Source organism: Benincasa hispida, chromosome 6 (assembly GCF_027475165.1).
Source record: "Benincasa hispida cultivar pf3 chromosome 6, pf3_genome.v1.1, whole genome shotgun sequence".
In the NCBI taxonomy this organism is placed as follows: Eukaryota; Viridiplantae; Streptophyta; class Magnoliopsida; order Cucurbitales; family Cucurbitaceae; genus Benincasa; species Benincasa hispida.
This window is the reverse complement of record NC_143483.1, coordinates 9791108-9807833: the sequence shown is the minus strand read 5'-3', so window position 1 is coordinate 9807833 and position 16726 is coordinate 9791108. Positions and strand designations below refer to the sequence as shown.

The 16726-nt window shown below is 35.8% G+C and overlaps 1 protein-coding gene across 4 annotated transcripts in view; it reads left to right on the top strand.

Moving 5' to 3' along the window:
- The window catches only part of LOC120079978 (inositol hexakisphosphate and diphosphoinositol-pentakisphosphate kinase VIP2-like), a 35537-nt gene extending 27487 nt beyond the window's left edge, over positions 1-8050 (top strand). For all 4 annotated transcript variants that reach the window (XM_039034482.2, XM_039034480.2, XM_039034481.2 and 1 more), the window contains exons 27-31: positions 4881-5125; positions 5208-5265; positions 6077-6244; positions 7012-7086; positions 7469-8050. In XM_039034482.2, the coding sequence (XP_038890410.1) occupies positions 4881-5125; positions 5208-5265; positions 6077-6244; positions 7012-7086; positions 7469-7732 (810 nt within the window). In that variant the 3' untranslated portion in view covers positions 7733-8050. The remainder of the gene's footprint in view (positions 1-4880; positions 5126-5207; positions 5266-6076; positions 6245-7011; positions 7087-7468) is intronic.
- The last annotated feature ends 8676 nt before the right edge of the window (positions 8051-16726 follow it).

Here is a 16726-nt window from a genome sequence, read left to right as displayed (position 1 = left end):
AACTATTACGAGTGAAAAAATGGAAATTTATTTTGGAAAATCTATTTTATATTTTCAAAATGATTTCATATTAGAAAATCACTCTTGACTTTTCTAACCTCCATGTTGAAATTTTTGAAGAAATTTCATGTATGTCTACGAGTCAATCCTAAATTAAGAACACGATCCAATATCAAACTTATTTATTTTATATACAAAAGAAAACTTATCAAAGTTATTATGGTTTAAAAGAAAACATTCTGATGATTAATTCACTTGGAGGGTAATTTAAGAAACTAAGAAAACATTATCTCACATATTTAAATTTTGGGTAAATTACACTTTAAGTCTTTGGTTTAGACTTGAAGTCTATTTGATCTTTGAAGTTTCAAAAGCAATACTTTAGTCCCTCGCGTTTGAAAAATGGTTCTAAATGATCCCTAGAGTTATTTGACTGTTAGTTGACCTAATGGAAAGATGATGTGGTGGTTAATTAATAACGAAATTTTGTTGATGTGGCACTTTTAAATGAGTTGGCAAAAAAGATATTAATTTTATATTGTTTATCTCTTATGTGTCGTTCTCTCTTTCCCCTCATTTCTTTAGTCCATAGTCCCTCTATTCTCCGTCATTTGCCTCCTTCAGTAGAGCTTGTCACCGTGGTGATTATAGTTCTCATCCCAAGCATCGGCCTTTCAATCTTTTTTTTTGCCCCACTGCTTCCCTTCTCTCAAAACTAACTAGACAAAATCCATAAATTTCACTCTCATATCTTGGTTCTTCCGCACTTTTTCTTTTTCTAAGACCATCTTTTTTTCACTCTTAACCCATACTCTTTCAATCAGCCAAATCAACTCAGAACTAATCAAATAATATGGAATGAAACATTCTCCAACTTTTAAATCCAATCTCAAATTGACATGGGTTACTTTATATTATGTTTATGCCAATTATTGAAACAAACTTGCACAATCAATAGCAATATTGTGCTAGTTAGTAAAGGATGAACAGTTTTGCTCAATCCATCTACAACGGCGAAAAAGCCAACCAGATTTTGATGTAAGGGTGTTGTCATGATCATTTTTAGCCAAACCTGAAACAATATGGTATTACTCTAGAACCAAGTTGCAGGGAGGGTATATGGTTGAAGACTCGAGGGAGACGCTAGGATGAGGACAGCAACCGCAACCGTCAAAGGAGGAAGAAAAGACATCTGTTGAAGGGGGAGAATGTGAAAAAAAAAAAAAAAAAAAGAAAAAGAAAACCCCACATAAGAACAATGAATAATATAAGAGAATAAATATTACAGGCAACGGGCTTTGGAACCATTTGGAGTTCATGGATGTGCAAATCCCTAGTGCAAATTTCTCTATTATTATTCATGATCGGCCCAGGGTTAAGATTCTCCTTTCTTGTGGAATCAGATAGGGAGAGCCACTCTCTCCTTTTTTATTTATCTTGGTTACCGATTGTCTGAATCGTCTTATGAATCATAGTTCATCAAAGGATCTTATTGCATCCCACTCTATTGGTGATTCTTCCTTTGTATTGAGCCACTTACAGTTTGCTAATGATACTTTGCTCTTCTCTACTACCGATCTCTTTGCTATACAACATTTATTTGAAGTTACTCGTATTTTTGGACAAGCATCTAGGCTGTCTATTAATTTCTCTGAGAGAGCTTTTGGGGATCAACCTTTCTGACATTGATCTGATCTGGATTGGATGTTGACTATTTTTGGTTGCAAGCAAGGTCATTGGCCCTCAACCTATCTTGGTCTGCCTTTGAGTGGTAACTCCCTTTTGTCTCGTTTCTGGCAACCGATTGTTGAGAAAATGAAACATAAACTTCAGAACTAGAAGTATGCTTTTATCTCTAAGGGTGGTTGACATACCTTTACATGCTACTTTGTCTAGCATGCCTACTTATTATTTCTCTCCCTTTCATGCTCTCTCGAAAGTTACTAAAAGTTTGTATAAATTGGTTCGTGATTTTTTTTTTTGGGAGGACTCCTTGTAGTGAAGGTGGGATGCATAATAATGTGGATTGGGAGACTACTGACTACTCAACGACAAAACTTGATGGGTGGTATTGGTATTGGAAATTTTTGTTGTCATAATTCAGCTCTTTTGGCCAAGTGGATCTGGCTTTTTTTGCATCAACAAGATGTTTTATGGTCAAAGCTTATTGTGGCTAAGTATTATTCTCCTGTTTGTATCTGGTCGTCTATTGTTCGTGGTGGCTCTTTGAAATCTCCATGACTGCTTATTTGTCAGAATGTGACTTGGTTGCTACTCACTCGTACATAGAATTGCCTTGGTAATGGTACCTTTATTTCTTTTTGGAAGGATTATTGGCTTAGTTGTGGTGGTCTCTCAACAACTTTCCCTCGTTTGTTTTGTCTTGCTCGTTATCCTGACATATAAAGTGGTTGATGTGTGGTTAGAGGGTTTTGAGGCATGGGATTTGTGCCTTGGACACAATCTAAATGAATTCGACTCTTGAATGGGCTTCATTATCTCAGTTGTTCTTGGTCAAATTTCGTTTTTCTCCTAACTCTTGGACTTGGACTATTGCCTTCATTATTTGTGCTAAATCTCTTATGGTGGACTTAGTTGGTACGGTAAACCTCTTGTGAAGGATTTATATTCTGCCATATGGGTGGATCATTATCTTAAAAAATCAAAATTTTCGTATGGGAGTTTAGTCTCGGAGCTGTTAATACAGGTAAGTCTACAACGTTGCATGTCATATATATCTATATCTCCATCCAGATACCTCATGTCTCAAGACCATTTTGAGTCCCCTATTCATCTACATTTCCATGTTCTTTTGCTTCTCGTTTTTGACATATTATTGCAGAAGCTTTTGGTTGGTTGTTGACATGTTGTATTAGTATGTTTGGCATCCTTGCTTCTCGTTTGGTGGGGCATCCTTTTCATGGTACTAAGATGACAATTTGGTTGGTCATTTTGCGGGCTTTCTTTTGGACTTTACGGTGAGAACGCAATAGTCATCTTTTTAGACTCTTTTTCACCTTTGATAGATTCTTGGATTTGGTTCTTTCTACAGCTTTGCATTAGTGCAAAACTGGGCACCCTTTTAATCACTATAGACGTTCTTACTTAGTTTCTAATTGGAATCTCTCTTGTTATCGCCTATAGGTGCTTTTGGGTTTCCCCTTATTTCATTCATTCAACAAAATGTTTCTTATCTAAAAAAATAAATAAATCAATATTTCCCTGCCTACTCAATTAAAAATGCCACATCAACAGAACATACCACTAATTAACTACTACATCATCTGTCCGTTAAGTCAACTAACGGTCAATTAACTCTTAGGACCAAAAGTGTCGGTTCCCCTTGAATTGTTAATCAAATAAAGAACCTACTAAAAAAAGGGGGATGTCAGTTTATTTCAAGATAATCAGTTATTTATAGAAAAGAGAAGGCTCTGATCTGTTCCTTACCAAATTAGCAACTTGTCTCGTATATTTAATCCTTGACTAAGCTCCTGAACAAAGACTTAAATAACTTCATACAGTGGGCTCCTTCCTCATTTTTGTAAATCAAATTATTCATTAAAGATTTTGCTGTGAATTTTCAAGAGACCTCTGAGAATCAAAGCTGAATACTGGACATTTCTTTGGATGTTTCATCATCCTTGACCTTCCCATGGAAGCCAAGTTCCCAAGAAACAGTAACTGATTCCTTCTGACAAGTACCAGAAGTACTTTTTTTGTTCTCTTACAGAACAAGAACCAGAAGCACCCTCACCAGTTAAGGCCCTATGGTTTTTGGTTTTTGAAAATTAAGCTAATAAGTTTTGAAAACTAAAAAAAATTCTTTTCAAAAGCTTGTTTTGTTTTAACAATTTGGCTAGGAGTGAAACCCATACTTGATAAATTGGGAGGAAACTAACATAGATTTTAAAAACATAAAATTAAAGCAGAACCTAAATAAATACAAAAGTCATCCATTTTCTCATCCGATTTTTTTTTTTTTTTTTTTTTTCTATTTACAAAAACCTACCATCATCTGAAACTTTCCCAAGCATTGATATTTCTTTGTTTTATGAAATGACAGAGGTTCTAATGTAGAAATATTAATTTGCTCTCAGATCTTCATTTACAGTTAGGAATCTTTCAATGTATGTATGTTATGAAACTAATATTTGTAATATATATTTCTTTTTGAGTAAAACAAATATGGGGCGTGGCGATTTGAACATGCAACTTCAAGAAAATGAATAAATGTCAATTACCTGTTAGCAACTAATATTGTAATAGTTTAGAGTAGGATTAGATATTCTGAGTTAATTTAAAGTTAATAATATTCTTTGAGAATCTGAAATTTGTTAGGCCAAAATATCATTAAACACTAAATATTTAGAATGATAAATATTTTGGAAAATCTTTCTGTAGCTCATATAGCCTTTTCCTCTCTTTCAGCCAATTGGAGAAGTCTATTGTAACTCCTTTGGCTTTGCTTATTGCCTTTTTGTAAATTTCATATATCAATGGAATTTCTCTTATTAAAAAAAGAAAAAAATATTTTGGAAAAAACTGATGACTGAATACAAAATCAAGTAGAGAACAGTAATATCAAGAAATTTCAATGTTTTAATCAAACTAAGGAATATTATTCCTTTTGACCTTTATTACCAGCAACAATAAAAATCCAGCATGCAAATAAAAGACAAACAAAGAACGTTCATCCTGTAATGTGAATCACACTATCATATTCAGCATCCATCCTTAGTCATCCACGTTCAACCTTTGTCCTAGGTGGGAGTGTTTCTTACTTTTAAGTCAATAAACAGGCGTTAAGACCTTTTTTGCATTTATTGTCCCAAAAAAAAAATGATCTTTTGTATTTAATTTCATAGTTTTCCTGCTAGATCGCTCGCCGTTTGTTGGGTAAAATTTTGATTGATCTTCGGAATGCTCGTGAAGAAGCAATTGAAGTTGCAGACTCAAAGGGTAATCAAGATCATTCGAGGTTAACTGAAAAGAGAGATGCAGACAATCTTTCAAAGCCTTGCAGTAAACATGAGGACAACAGAAAAGCCAGCACACCAACTGAAATGTCAATAGACCCAGATGATGATGATGATAAGGAGACCAAATATCGCTTGGATCCAAAGTAAATTTAGGACTGTTTCATATTTATCTTAAATTCTTCCAGCTTGACTTAACTGTTTCATTTTCTTTCCTACTTTTTTCAGTTATGCTAATGTAAAGACTCCTGAACGCCATGTTAGGACACGCCTTTATTTTACATCAGTGAGTATAATAATTACAAAATATTAGTTGTTCATTTGATTAAATCTCTACGTTATGGGAAACTTCCATGTATTGCCATCACCATTTTTATTCTTTTGATTAAATCTCTACGTTATGGGAAACTTCCATATATTGCCATCACTATTTTTATTCTTTTTAATGATTCAAACGAGGGTGATCTTTTCATGGTACTACTGAATTTGACTTTTTTCTCCTGTCAACATACAGATATGGTGGTGGTTTGAACTTTTCTATTGTTTTATATTTGTCCAGGAATGTAGCTGTTAAATTTTGATCAAATGGTTTTGTAAAAGTTTTTGTAATTAGCTTTTTTGGGAGGGGACTATCTCTTCCCCTTGCCCTGTTAAGTTTATTTTTCCAGTTATTGTTTTTGTTCTTAGTATATGCGACGTAGGTTTCTTATCCAAAATAAGATTAGTAAGAAAAAAAGAAATGGTCTCTTTTGTCTCGACAGTTATTTGAGCAAATCGTTCATTTCTAGCTTTCATCTGGATTTTCCTTGTAGAGGGAAATTTACTCAACACCCAACACGACACCCTTCTGTTACTAATCCCTGTATCTATTTTGTTAAAGCTCATCTCTGTTCATGTTCTCTTAAATTTTTTTACCCTTCTAGTAACGAACTTTTGCTTACCATAGATTCTATTCTTGGTACAGTTCATTACCTTTTTTTATTTCATAACAAGCTGGTCCTGAATTGCGTTTTAATGTTACATGGATCGTTATTTTCCGCCACTCTGTATGTTCATTTGATGGTGCTTGTATTTAACCTTATTTGTATAAATGGCAGGAGTCACATATCCATTCTTTGATGAATGTGATCCGTTACTGTAACCTTGATGAGTCTCTTGTAGAAGAGGATAGTCTTGTCTGCCATAGTGCTTTGGAACGTTTGCATAAAACCAAGGAGCTTGATTATATGAGTTATATTGTACTCCGGATGTTTGAGAATACAGAGGTAATTGTGTAGTGAAATGTATTAGTTAAGTCGATTTTCAATTCTTGTTTGGTTACATGCTTTCTTCTGGAGCAATATTCTTAGACCTACAACTGATATACTAAATAATCGCTTGCTCCAGAGATTAGCCTGGGCCTGTGGGCTTTTCTGGGTGCTGGGTTCAAGCAACTCTGTATCTTGACTGTAAAAGAAACTATTTTGTGCAAGTTTTAGCTTATGAGATCTAGAGATCTTAATAGTTTTCATAAATGCAAGGGTGCTGCATCTTTACGAGGTTTAATGGAGTTGCATTTGCATAATGCTAGTGTGAAACCTACTTCAATCAACAACCTTAAGTTTGGATGCATCACACGATTTTAACCCTCAACAATGTTGGTGTTGTTCTTGGGAGTGATATACAGCATATTAGGTTGATCAGTTGTTTTTACACATGGTCAGTTAAGTCGGTAAAGAATGCTAATTTGTTTTATTAGAGTGCTTATGAAAACAGTGAGCTACATTCTTTGATTGGTCATTTAAAGGAATGGAAATGTTATTTACGAAGTAGTGTTTAGGGTCGGAAAGGCATCTGACCTTACAGGCGACCCTGGTGGTCCGACTCCATATTCATGTCCATTGAAGGTCGGACTTCCTGTCCAATATGCACGCTGATAACCTGTCCGCCTGATCCACATCAAACCCTCTTCATCACCATGAATTCATGGTTTGTGTTTCTTATTGAAGAAGAAAAACTCTTATGAGGCTGATTCACTGATCTCGTGTTGCAGGTGGCTTTAGAAGATCCTAAAAGGTTCCGCATAGAGATGACATTCAGCCGTGGTGCAGACCTGTCTCCTTTAGAGGTAATATAACTTCCGTTTTGGTACTAATAACAAACATCTAACTGTAAAGTGCCCATGAGGAGAAAATCTTGTGCATACATTCTTACTTCATTGCTTTTTACTTTCATTATGCATGTCATATCTTGGTCTTTAAAATAAAAACACATTCAAATATTATTTACTATTTTATAAACCAGGATAACATAGTGGTATAAATGTCAAGCCTCACTTGTGCAATTGAGATGACAGTTTTCACTATGAATGTCAGCCATGATAATTTTACAAAATTGATCAAGATTCATGTAAGCTGATAAAAAAAAACAAGTGTTAATGGGGTTCAATGGGATTTCCTTCGGCTTTCCGCTTTTCAAATTAAGCCTAATGTTCCAATCTTGGCTTACAGAAAAACGACAGTGAAGCAACGTCGTTGCATCAGGAACATACATTGCCAATAATGGGTCCAGAGAGGCTGCAAGAAGTGGGATCGTGCCTAACACTAGAAAAAATGGAAACAATGATGCGTCCTTTTGCAATGCCAGCAGAAGATTTTCCTCCTCCATCAGCTCCCGCTGGTTTCTCCGGATACTTCTCCAAAAGCGCTGCAGTGCTCGAGCGCTTGGCGAACCTTTGGCCTTTCCATAAACATTCCTCTACTAACGGAAAGTAACCTGCTTCTTTTATTCCAATAATAATTTCCTTTTCAAATAGCCAGCGATAGTTTGAGTTTTAGTCTTGGGTTTTCTTGTGTTCAACAACGTAGGAAACTTGTTGAACGCGACCACAAAAGCTAGGTAATCTAGCCAATTTTCCTCCTGCCCTTTATATGTTGGTCACTGTAAATAATAATGCTTTCGTTTTTTTTTTTTTTTTTTTTTTAAAAAAAAAAAAACTGTATTTCTTGTCTTTTCATTTTTCCATCTCATATACCATATTTAGTGTATTGTATTCTTGCTTGGGTTATGCAAGTCATCTTTTTTTTTTTTTTCTCTTGCGGGTCCACTATGGGATTTGAAATTAGGGCAACTTTTTATGATTATTCCTAATGTTAGACTTGCACGTAAGAAATATTAAGGTTAGGATAATGTCTTAAACGCTGGATGTTGAGGCTTAGCCTCATCATGTTCCTCTCACCATGAATTTTTGTATTTAGGATGTATCGACATTTGTCTAAAGCTAAAGAGGATCCATCAAGATGTACTTTAGTTTTTTACCAAATTTCATTTCTAAGCTCCAAGCTGAAGATTTTAAGTTAAATTCTTCCCTACAAAGATAAACAACCTCAATTGTGGAAAGACTTGATGTTCATACAAACAATATAAGATGAGAGGTTTCTCGTCCCTAATAAGGTTGCCCATTACCTATTTTAGGTCACTTTTAGGGTTGTATTATATAGTATAGTATCTGAGTGTTGAAAATTTTTTAAATATGGAAGCGTTGTGAAGAATACTTCAACAACAACAAAAGGAAGGAAAAACAGATAATTTTGATTGGTTTTTCACTAAGCAATTTTGAGAGGTTAGCATCGTATCAATCCTCATAGTAGTGCGATAGTTGATGGAAATCAAGGAAAGGCCTGACATGTTTTTTATAAGATCATTAAATTTACATCTGTAAGCGTGATAATTTTATTTTTCCCTGTGTTATTTAGGACTGCTATTTGTTTTTAGCAACTTTTCCGTTTGTATTTTGGAGTGTTTTAAGGTACTTAAGGAGCCGATCATTCGAGATATAAAGCACGAAAGTAGAAAGATAAGATATAGAGCAGAAGCAAAGCACTTCAATATCGACTTTATTTTCCAGACTATCAAAAGCTCCACCTTCGCCTTCTCTTTTAGCTATTTTGTATTTGCTTAAATTGGATAACGACAACAAGCATATATAAAATTGATGGGAAGTTGTGGCAGATGACTACCAAAAAAAAAAAATAATAATAATAAATAAATAAATCACAATGATGGACAATGTCTAAAGTTCACGTGTAGTTTATGCTACTCTATTTTTGGGGGTTGTCAACCATTTTCGTTTCCATCAGATACTTGACATTATTGGTATTTTTACATTCAATCCCCGTTCAACCGCTAGATTATGTAAGTAAAAAAAAATAAAAGGAAATTGACGCAGCATACAACTCTCGATATTTCCAATGGAAGATTTCAACAAAAACTTATCAGAAATGGTGACTCAGAGATAGGAAGTGACAATGGGTGCTAGAGTCGTGCCATATAATGGGAAAACCCAAAGAAAATGTCAAGGAAAGGCTTAACAACATTAATGTCAATTCTTAACATTGATGAGTGCCAAAGTTTCTATCCCAATTAAGGTAGTTTTTCCTTCACTTTTGTTTTTCCCTTAATTAGAAATTTTTTGTTGCTTCTCAAGAAACAGTTCACTTGATTCATGGATTTTGCTTCTTGTATGATTCCATCATCTAGTGCTGTAAACGACAAGACCCTCAGATGACGAATAAGATAGTAGCAGACGGTCAAGAAACGGCAGTCGGACAAAGAACGGAACCTGCAAAACAAAAGCTCGTTATAGGTTGAGTCGCGGAGCTCGCTCTCTTTAAGATGTTTCGCGGCTCTGCTCAAGTATTCAAGCAGGTCAGGAATCTGCCATGTCGTCCCTAGGATAAAACAGCTCGAAAAAGAAAACTCGATTGGAAATGCACCGTTACCGATCGGAACACACACCCCTCTAATTGAATGCTCGAAAAACAAAAACAGGGAAAGAAAAAATAAGCAGAGGAGAGTGATTGAAATGGAAGAAAGTGTAAAAAATGTTGTGCTCTAAGCCGCTGAAGGACGCGCCTTTTATAGGCTTACAAAGCTGAACTATAGTGAGAGGGAAGCGCGGTCAGCCTCTGAATGTGCGGGCGGAAGGCGGACGACCAGAAGATGCGGGTGGAAGACGGGTGCGAGAAGACCGAGAAGATGCGACCAACTAAGGATTTTTTTTCCTTTTTAGAAAATAAAAATGATGAAATAAATAATAATAATAATAATAATAATTTCATTTAAAAAATAATAACACACGCGCTCCGTCCGTTCGACCAAACCCACATTGGTCTATCTCCTCACTCCCTCCAAAACATGGGTACCCTTGGGGCCCAACCCCATAACCCAAGGTTTGAGTTGATTTCCTGTTCAAAATTTTTCAATATGGGATTCTTCAACTAAAGGTTGGTCCCCTTTTGATTTTATTTTTTTTTGAAAAATAAATTTTCACCCAATCTCCCACTTGAAAATTTAAACATAAGAGAAACAAAAAAAAATTCATCAAGCAGTTTTAGTCTATACAACACTGTGCATAAGCAAAGGTATCTTACGATTTGAACCTTTACGTAGTGTAGATGATTTAGAATATACTAGATTAACCCTTGGTTTTGAACTTTATCTCTAACATCTCACACATAGTGTTATTAGGGTGTAGATTGAAAGCTCGTGCTTTAAGGCCTAACACGTGTTTTCCGATTTAGTGAATGCTCTACAGAGTTTGCCTAAAAAACTCCATAGGACCCACTTCCATATTCACATAGGTGAGTCTATCAAGAGTACTCTTGTAGCTAGGTACCCCACTTGTCATCAAGTATAGATCTCGTTAAGAACTAATTTCAACATCTCTTATGCTTCAGGATACCATGCTTAGACTAAGTCATAGGAATGGAACTCGGTATTTGGTTTAGCATGATTCACTATATATCACTTGTGATCAGTTATTACCCATTGAACCTGTTTCTTGGGATCTCCAGTCTACAGGTTGGGTTTTCCTCACAGTGATTCATCTTTTTATAAGCATAAGTCCCATTCTTTCTGAGGTTCTGAAAACCTTTTCTCTGACCAGTTCTTTCGTCTAAGCATCTGCCAAATTTTCATCAGTTCTTATATGATCCACTGCACTAAGAGCGAAAACTCTGTAATGGTACTGTGCTTACGACGTATTTGTCGTCTCTTTCTGTTGTAGTAACGATTCTGAACTTTTATGATTATTGCATTACTTCCGCAATGGATCAATATGGCTGGTACCGACTTTTCCCATAAGGAAATCTCTGATAGCAGACTTCTAAGCCATTCTACTTCTTCACTAGCTGTCGCTAGTTCTATCATTTCTGACTCTATCGTAGATTGGGCTAAATTAGTCTATTTCTTAGACTTCCAAGAGATAGCTCTGCCTGCTATATTAAAGATATAACCACTTGTAGCCTTTGAATCATCCGAAATAAAGTTCCAATCAGCATCACTGAACCCTTCCAGGACAGTAGAAAACTTCTAATAATGTAATCTTAGGTTTTAGGCTTTCTTCAAGTACCTCAAACCCTTTCTATAGCATTCCAATGCTCTTTACTAGGCCTGCTTGTAAACTTGCAAAGTAATCCTACAACATAAGCTATATCAGGCCTACTGCGGTCAACAATGTATCTAAGACTATCTATGATGCTTGCATACTCAAATTGATTAACATTGTCACCAATGCTTTTGAACAACTTAACACTAGGGTTATAAGGAGTACAGACTGGTTTACATTCAAAGTAATTATATTTCTTTAGAATTTTTTCTACATAGTGAGATTGATTCAAAGAAATCTCCTTTTCAGACCTAGTCACTTTTATGCCTAAGATTATACTAGCTTCTCCTAAGTCTTTCATGTCGAAGTTTGCACTCAATATTGATTTCGCATCATTTATGACGTGCAAGTTCGACCCAAAGATCAACAAATCATCTACATATAGACACAGGATAGTGCAAAGATTATTTTCAAACTTATAGTAGATGCATTTGTCACTTTCATTAACCTTGAAACCTTTACATAGAATTAGGTCATCAAACTTTTCATGCCATTGCTTAGAAGCTTGTTTCAGTCCATAGAGAGATTTGTCTAATTTATACCCCTTATTTTCTTGACCATGGACTACGAAACCCTCAGATTGTTCCATGTAAATCTCTTCTTCAAGTTCACCATTTAGGAAGGCGGTCTTTGCATCCATCTGATATACTACGAGGTTATAAAGGCCAACGAGAGAAAACAGGACACGGATTGAGGTAATTCTAGTGACAGAGGAGAAGGTGTCAAAAAAGTCTACGTTTTCTTTTTGTCTAAAGCCCTCTACCACTAACTTGGCTTTAAACTTGTCAATTATTCCATCAGGTCTAAGTTTCTTCCTTAAGATCCATTTGCTTCCTATTGCTTGCAACTTGGGGGTAGATCTACTAAGTGCCAAGTTCTATTTGACTCAAGTGAATCCATCTCATCATTTATGGCTTTTTGCCATAGGTTGGCATCCACTAAGGACAAGACAACTTTTAGATTTTTAGGATCTTCTTCTACATTATAGGTCTGGAAGTCATCCCCAAAATCCTTGGCGGTTCTAGTTCTTTTGCTTCGTCTAGGTTTTGGGTCAGTTTCCTCTGTAGAGGTAGGATTTCTAACTAGGGTTAGACCACTAGATACCAAGCCTCCACTATTCCTTGATTTAAAAGAAAATCTATCCTCAAAGAAGTTGACATCATTTGACTCGATGATCACTTGGTTTACTAGATCATAGAACCTATAGGCTTTACTATTTAAGGCATAGCCTATAAAGACGCACTCATAGGCTCTACTAGCTTGCTTTCTCCTTTCGGGTCTGGAATTCTTATAAAGGCTAGACAACCCCATGTTCTAAAATAAGACAAGTTTGATTTCTTATTCTTGAGGATTTCGTAGGGCGAAGTTGTGTTTTTAGACTTTGGGATTCTATTTAGGACATAACACACGGTAATGATGATTTCACCCCACCAATAAGACGCAGCTCCTAAATTAAGTAAAATAGCAACTACTAGCTCAGTTAAAGTTCTATTTTTTATTTTGGCTTTTTCATTCATTTCAGGAGAGTAAGATGCAGTCTTTTTGTTTATTATTCCATGTGAGTTAAAGAACTCATTAAAGCTTTCCAAGTCGTACTCAGTTCCCTTATCACTACGAGGTCTTTTAATCTTTCTATTAAATTGATTCTCTATTTCAGAAACAAACAATTTGAAGGCATAAAAAAATCACTTTTGTTTTTTAGCAAATATACAAAAGTAATATTAGAGCAGTCATCAATAAAGTAATGAAATATCTTTTACTGTTCCTAGTCAAGATGCCATCAAATTCACATAAATCAGAATGAATTAAATCTAAAGGCTCAGAAATCCTATGTACAGATTTATGCGGAGTTTTAGTAATTTTAGCCTGACTACAATACTCGCATTTATCAAATTCATTCGTGGATAATTTAGGTATCATTTTCAGCCTAATCATGTTACTAATTAAATTCTTATTCACATGACAGAGTCTAACATGCCAAACATTCATAGAACACAACGTATACACAGAAAATTTCATTTTATAAAGTCTAAATTTAATTTGAACATTCCCACAGTTGCATATCCTGTCCCTACAAATAAATTATTTTTGGTAAGGGTATATAAGTTTGCCCATATGATTTGAGCAAACCCGACTTTGTTGAAGAGATAGCCCGAGACCAAGTTATTTCTTATCTCCGGAGTGTGCAAGACGTCCTTCAATATAAGGGTCTTTCTGGAGGTAAACTTCAGTTCCACCTTGTCGGTTCTAGCAACTTTCGTGACGTGGCGATCCCCCAACAAAATATTCTTATCCTTAGTTTCAGTATAAGTTTTAAAGAGACTAAGGTTGTGACAGACATGGCATGCAACGCTAGTGTCTATCTACCACCCTTCACAACCACCAATCACATTTACTTCAGTGATCATGGCAACTAACGGTTCTTCTATCAGGTTTTCCTGACTAGCAAGATGATGCCTATTCCAACAATTCCTAGCCATGTGTCCAGGTTTATTACAATTAAAGTAAAGGAACTGTACCGTTTCTCCTGAAAGGGGTTTCTATTTTTTCTGTTGGTTCTGGTTGCTGGAGGCATAGTTCTAACTTTTTCTCTTTGTCCCCTTTGATTTTTGGTCAGGTTTTACCACGGCAGAGGCGAATCTCCCAGGTACGGCATTCACCTTCTCCCTCTGGTCCAGCTTCTAGGTTTCCTCCTCAATCCTTAACCGGGTGATAAGACTCTTCAAAGAAAATTCCTTGGTCTTAGGCCTCAAAGTGTTCTTAAAATCCTTCCACAAGGGGGCAGATTATCAATAATAACATCAACATGGAATTGTCATCTAGATGCATACCTTTAGTAATTATCTCATGGGATATCTTTTGCAGTTCATGGGACTGGGCCTCCATAGATTTGTCATCCGTCTTCTAGAACTTGAGATAACGGTTGACAACATATTTTTTCAACCCGACCTCCTCGGTGTCGTACTTCTTTTACAGGGTATCCTAGACCTCCTTCGCTATCTTCATTGTGTTGTAGTAGTCATACATATCATCAATCAAACCATTTAATATAGAGTTCTTACATAGAAAATCTTTGTCCTCCCAGTCAGCAGTTTCTTTTATCTGTTGTTCAGTTGATTCTTTTAACGGGACGATTGGCTTATCTCTAGTACATGTGTCAGCAACTTTCTTGACGATAATAAAGAACAACATCTTTTGCTTCCACCGTTTGAAGTTCGCTCCTTCGAATCAGAATGGGCAGTTGAGGTTCGATGTCATAATGTCGTTGTTGCTAGTGCGAGCCATTAGTGATATGGCATAGATACGTCTTAAAATTTGTTGTAAATGACAAGAACTTCAAACGAAGAATAGAACAGTAGCAAATGATCAAGAAATGCAAGTGGGGAAATAAAAAATAAGCAGAGGAGAGCGATCGGAATGGAAAAAAGTGTAAAAAAAATGTTGTGCTCTAAGCTGCTGAAGAACGTGCCTTTTATAAGCCTTCAGAGCTTAACTGCCGCGAGAAGGTTGCGCGGTTAGCCTCTGAACGTACGCGCGGAAGGCAAACGACCGGAAGATGCGGACGATAGACGCGTGCGAGAAGACCTAGATGACGTAGCCAACTGAGGAATCTTTTCCTTTTAAAAAACTAAAAAGAAAATAAAAATAATGAAATAAATAAAAAAATAAGAATAATTTTATTGAAAAAAAAATCACACACACATGCCTCGCCCTGATGGATGGTGGTGGTGCACATGTGGTAGTGGTGTTCAAAAAACCCGATAACCCGACCAACCCGGACTACCCAACCCAAACCGCAAGGATTGGGTTAGGTTAGATTTTATTTTGGGTTGGGTTGGGTTAAAAATTTTCAAAAATATTAAATCTGGGTCGAGTCTCGGGTTACTCCATTTCAACCCGACACAAATATATATATATATAAATATATATATATATATAAATATATATATATATATATATATATATATAAAAGCAAAGAGAGAGCGCATCGCACACCGCGGCCTCATGGTGAGAGTGAGAGAGAGTGACGGTGAGAGAGACCGAGAGAGTTAATTTTTTTTATTATATATATATATATATACATTAAAAAAAAACAAAACAAAAATTGAATTGAAGTCCGACTTCGAAGTCAGAACTTGAAGAAATGAAACCCTCGATCCCTCGCCAGTTAGTCGTCTCGCCCTCGTAGTCGCCATTCCCCTTGCTGCTTCCGATCAAAATGATCGAATCTTTGCTCGTCGTCGCCCTCTTCGCTCCCTATCAAAACCCTCACCTCTTCGCTCGCCCTTGTCGCTTCCGTCGAAACGAAACCCCTCCGTCTTAGTCGAACGAAAACCCTTCGCTTCATGCCCCGGTCTCCCTCAATCCCCTCACGCTTTCACTTTTGGTACATTTTTTTTTGGTACTTTTGCTTATCTATTTAATTTTGGGGGTTTTATTTGGGAATTTTGATCCTATTGGCTATTTTTATTATTGTGTTGTAATGTTGACAGTTTTGAAGAGGTTTCAGCTTTCATTTGAACTTGAATGGTGGTTGTATTTTAATGTAAATGTTAAAATTTCACATAGATTACAATAAAAATTAAATTGTTCAATAGCATGTGGGATGTCTACCGAACCTACATTAGCATATCTCCCTACCCTCACCAAAATATGGGTATCTTTTGAGCCCAAACCCATAGTCCAAGGTTGAAGTACAAAAAGGAGACTTATTTTTCAAAATTTTTCAATATGGGATTCTCCAACCAAAGGTTGGTTCCCTTTTGTTTTTTTTTTTTTTTTTGAAAAAATAAAATTTCACCCAACATCTAGTTTTTTTATTTTCTTTATTGCTCTCTCGGTAATGGATATTGTAGTGTAGATATAGTATAAACAAGGACAAAGGATAAGAGTTAGACATATGGATGACTATTTGAGTGGAGGTTTGGTGGTCCCTTGTTCGAGGAGGAGATGGTTGGAAATGTGGTCAAAATCTCATATTGGATAGAAAAGAGGAATATCATAAGTACATAATTGAAGACAACTATCTCTTTTAGAATGTGAGTTTTTGGGTAGTTTCCAAAAGTAAAGTCACAAAAATTTATGGATCATAGAAAAAGCACATTGGACTATCAAATCTCAGTTTTATCATCAATTTGCACATGCTTCAGTTTTTTGCATGGTTTTAACTTGGTTCCAAATTGGTTCCGTTTTCTAAAAGTTTTATAGTCTTTATTGTAATTTTTTTAGGAGATATAATAAAGGTATTTTTTACTAATATAACTCAGCTAGTCTAGATTCAATGAAAACTGTTGCTGTTCTACATTAATATAAGTCTCCC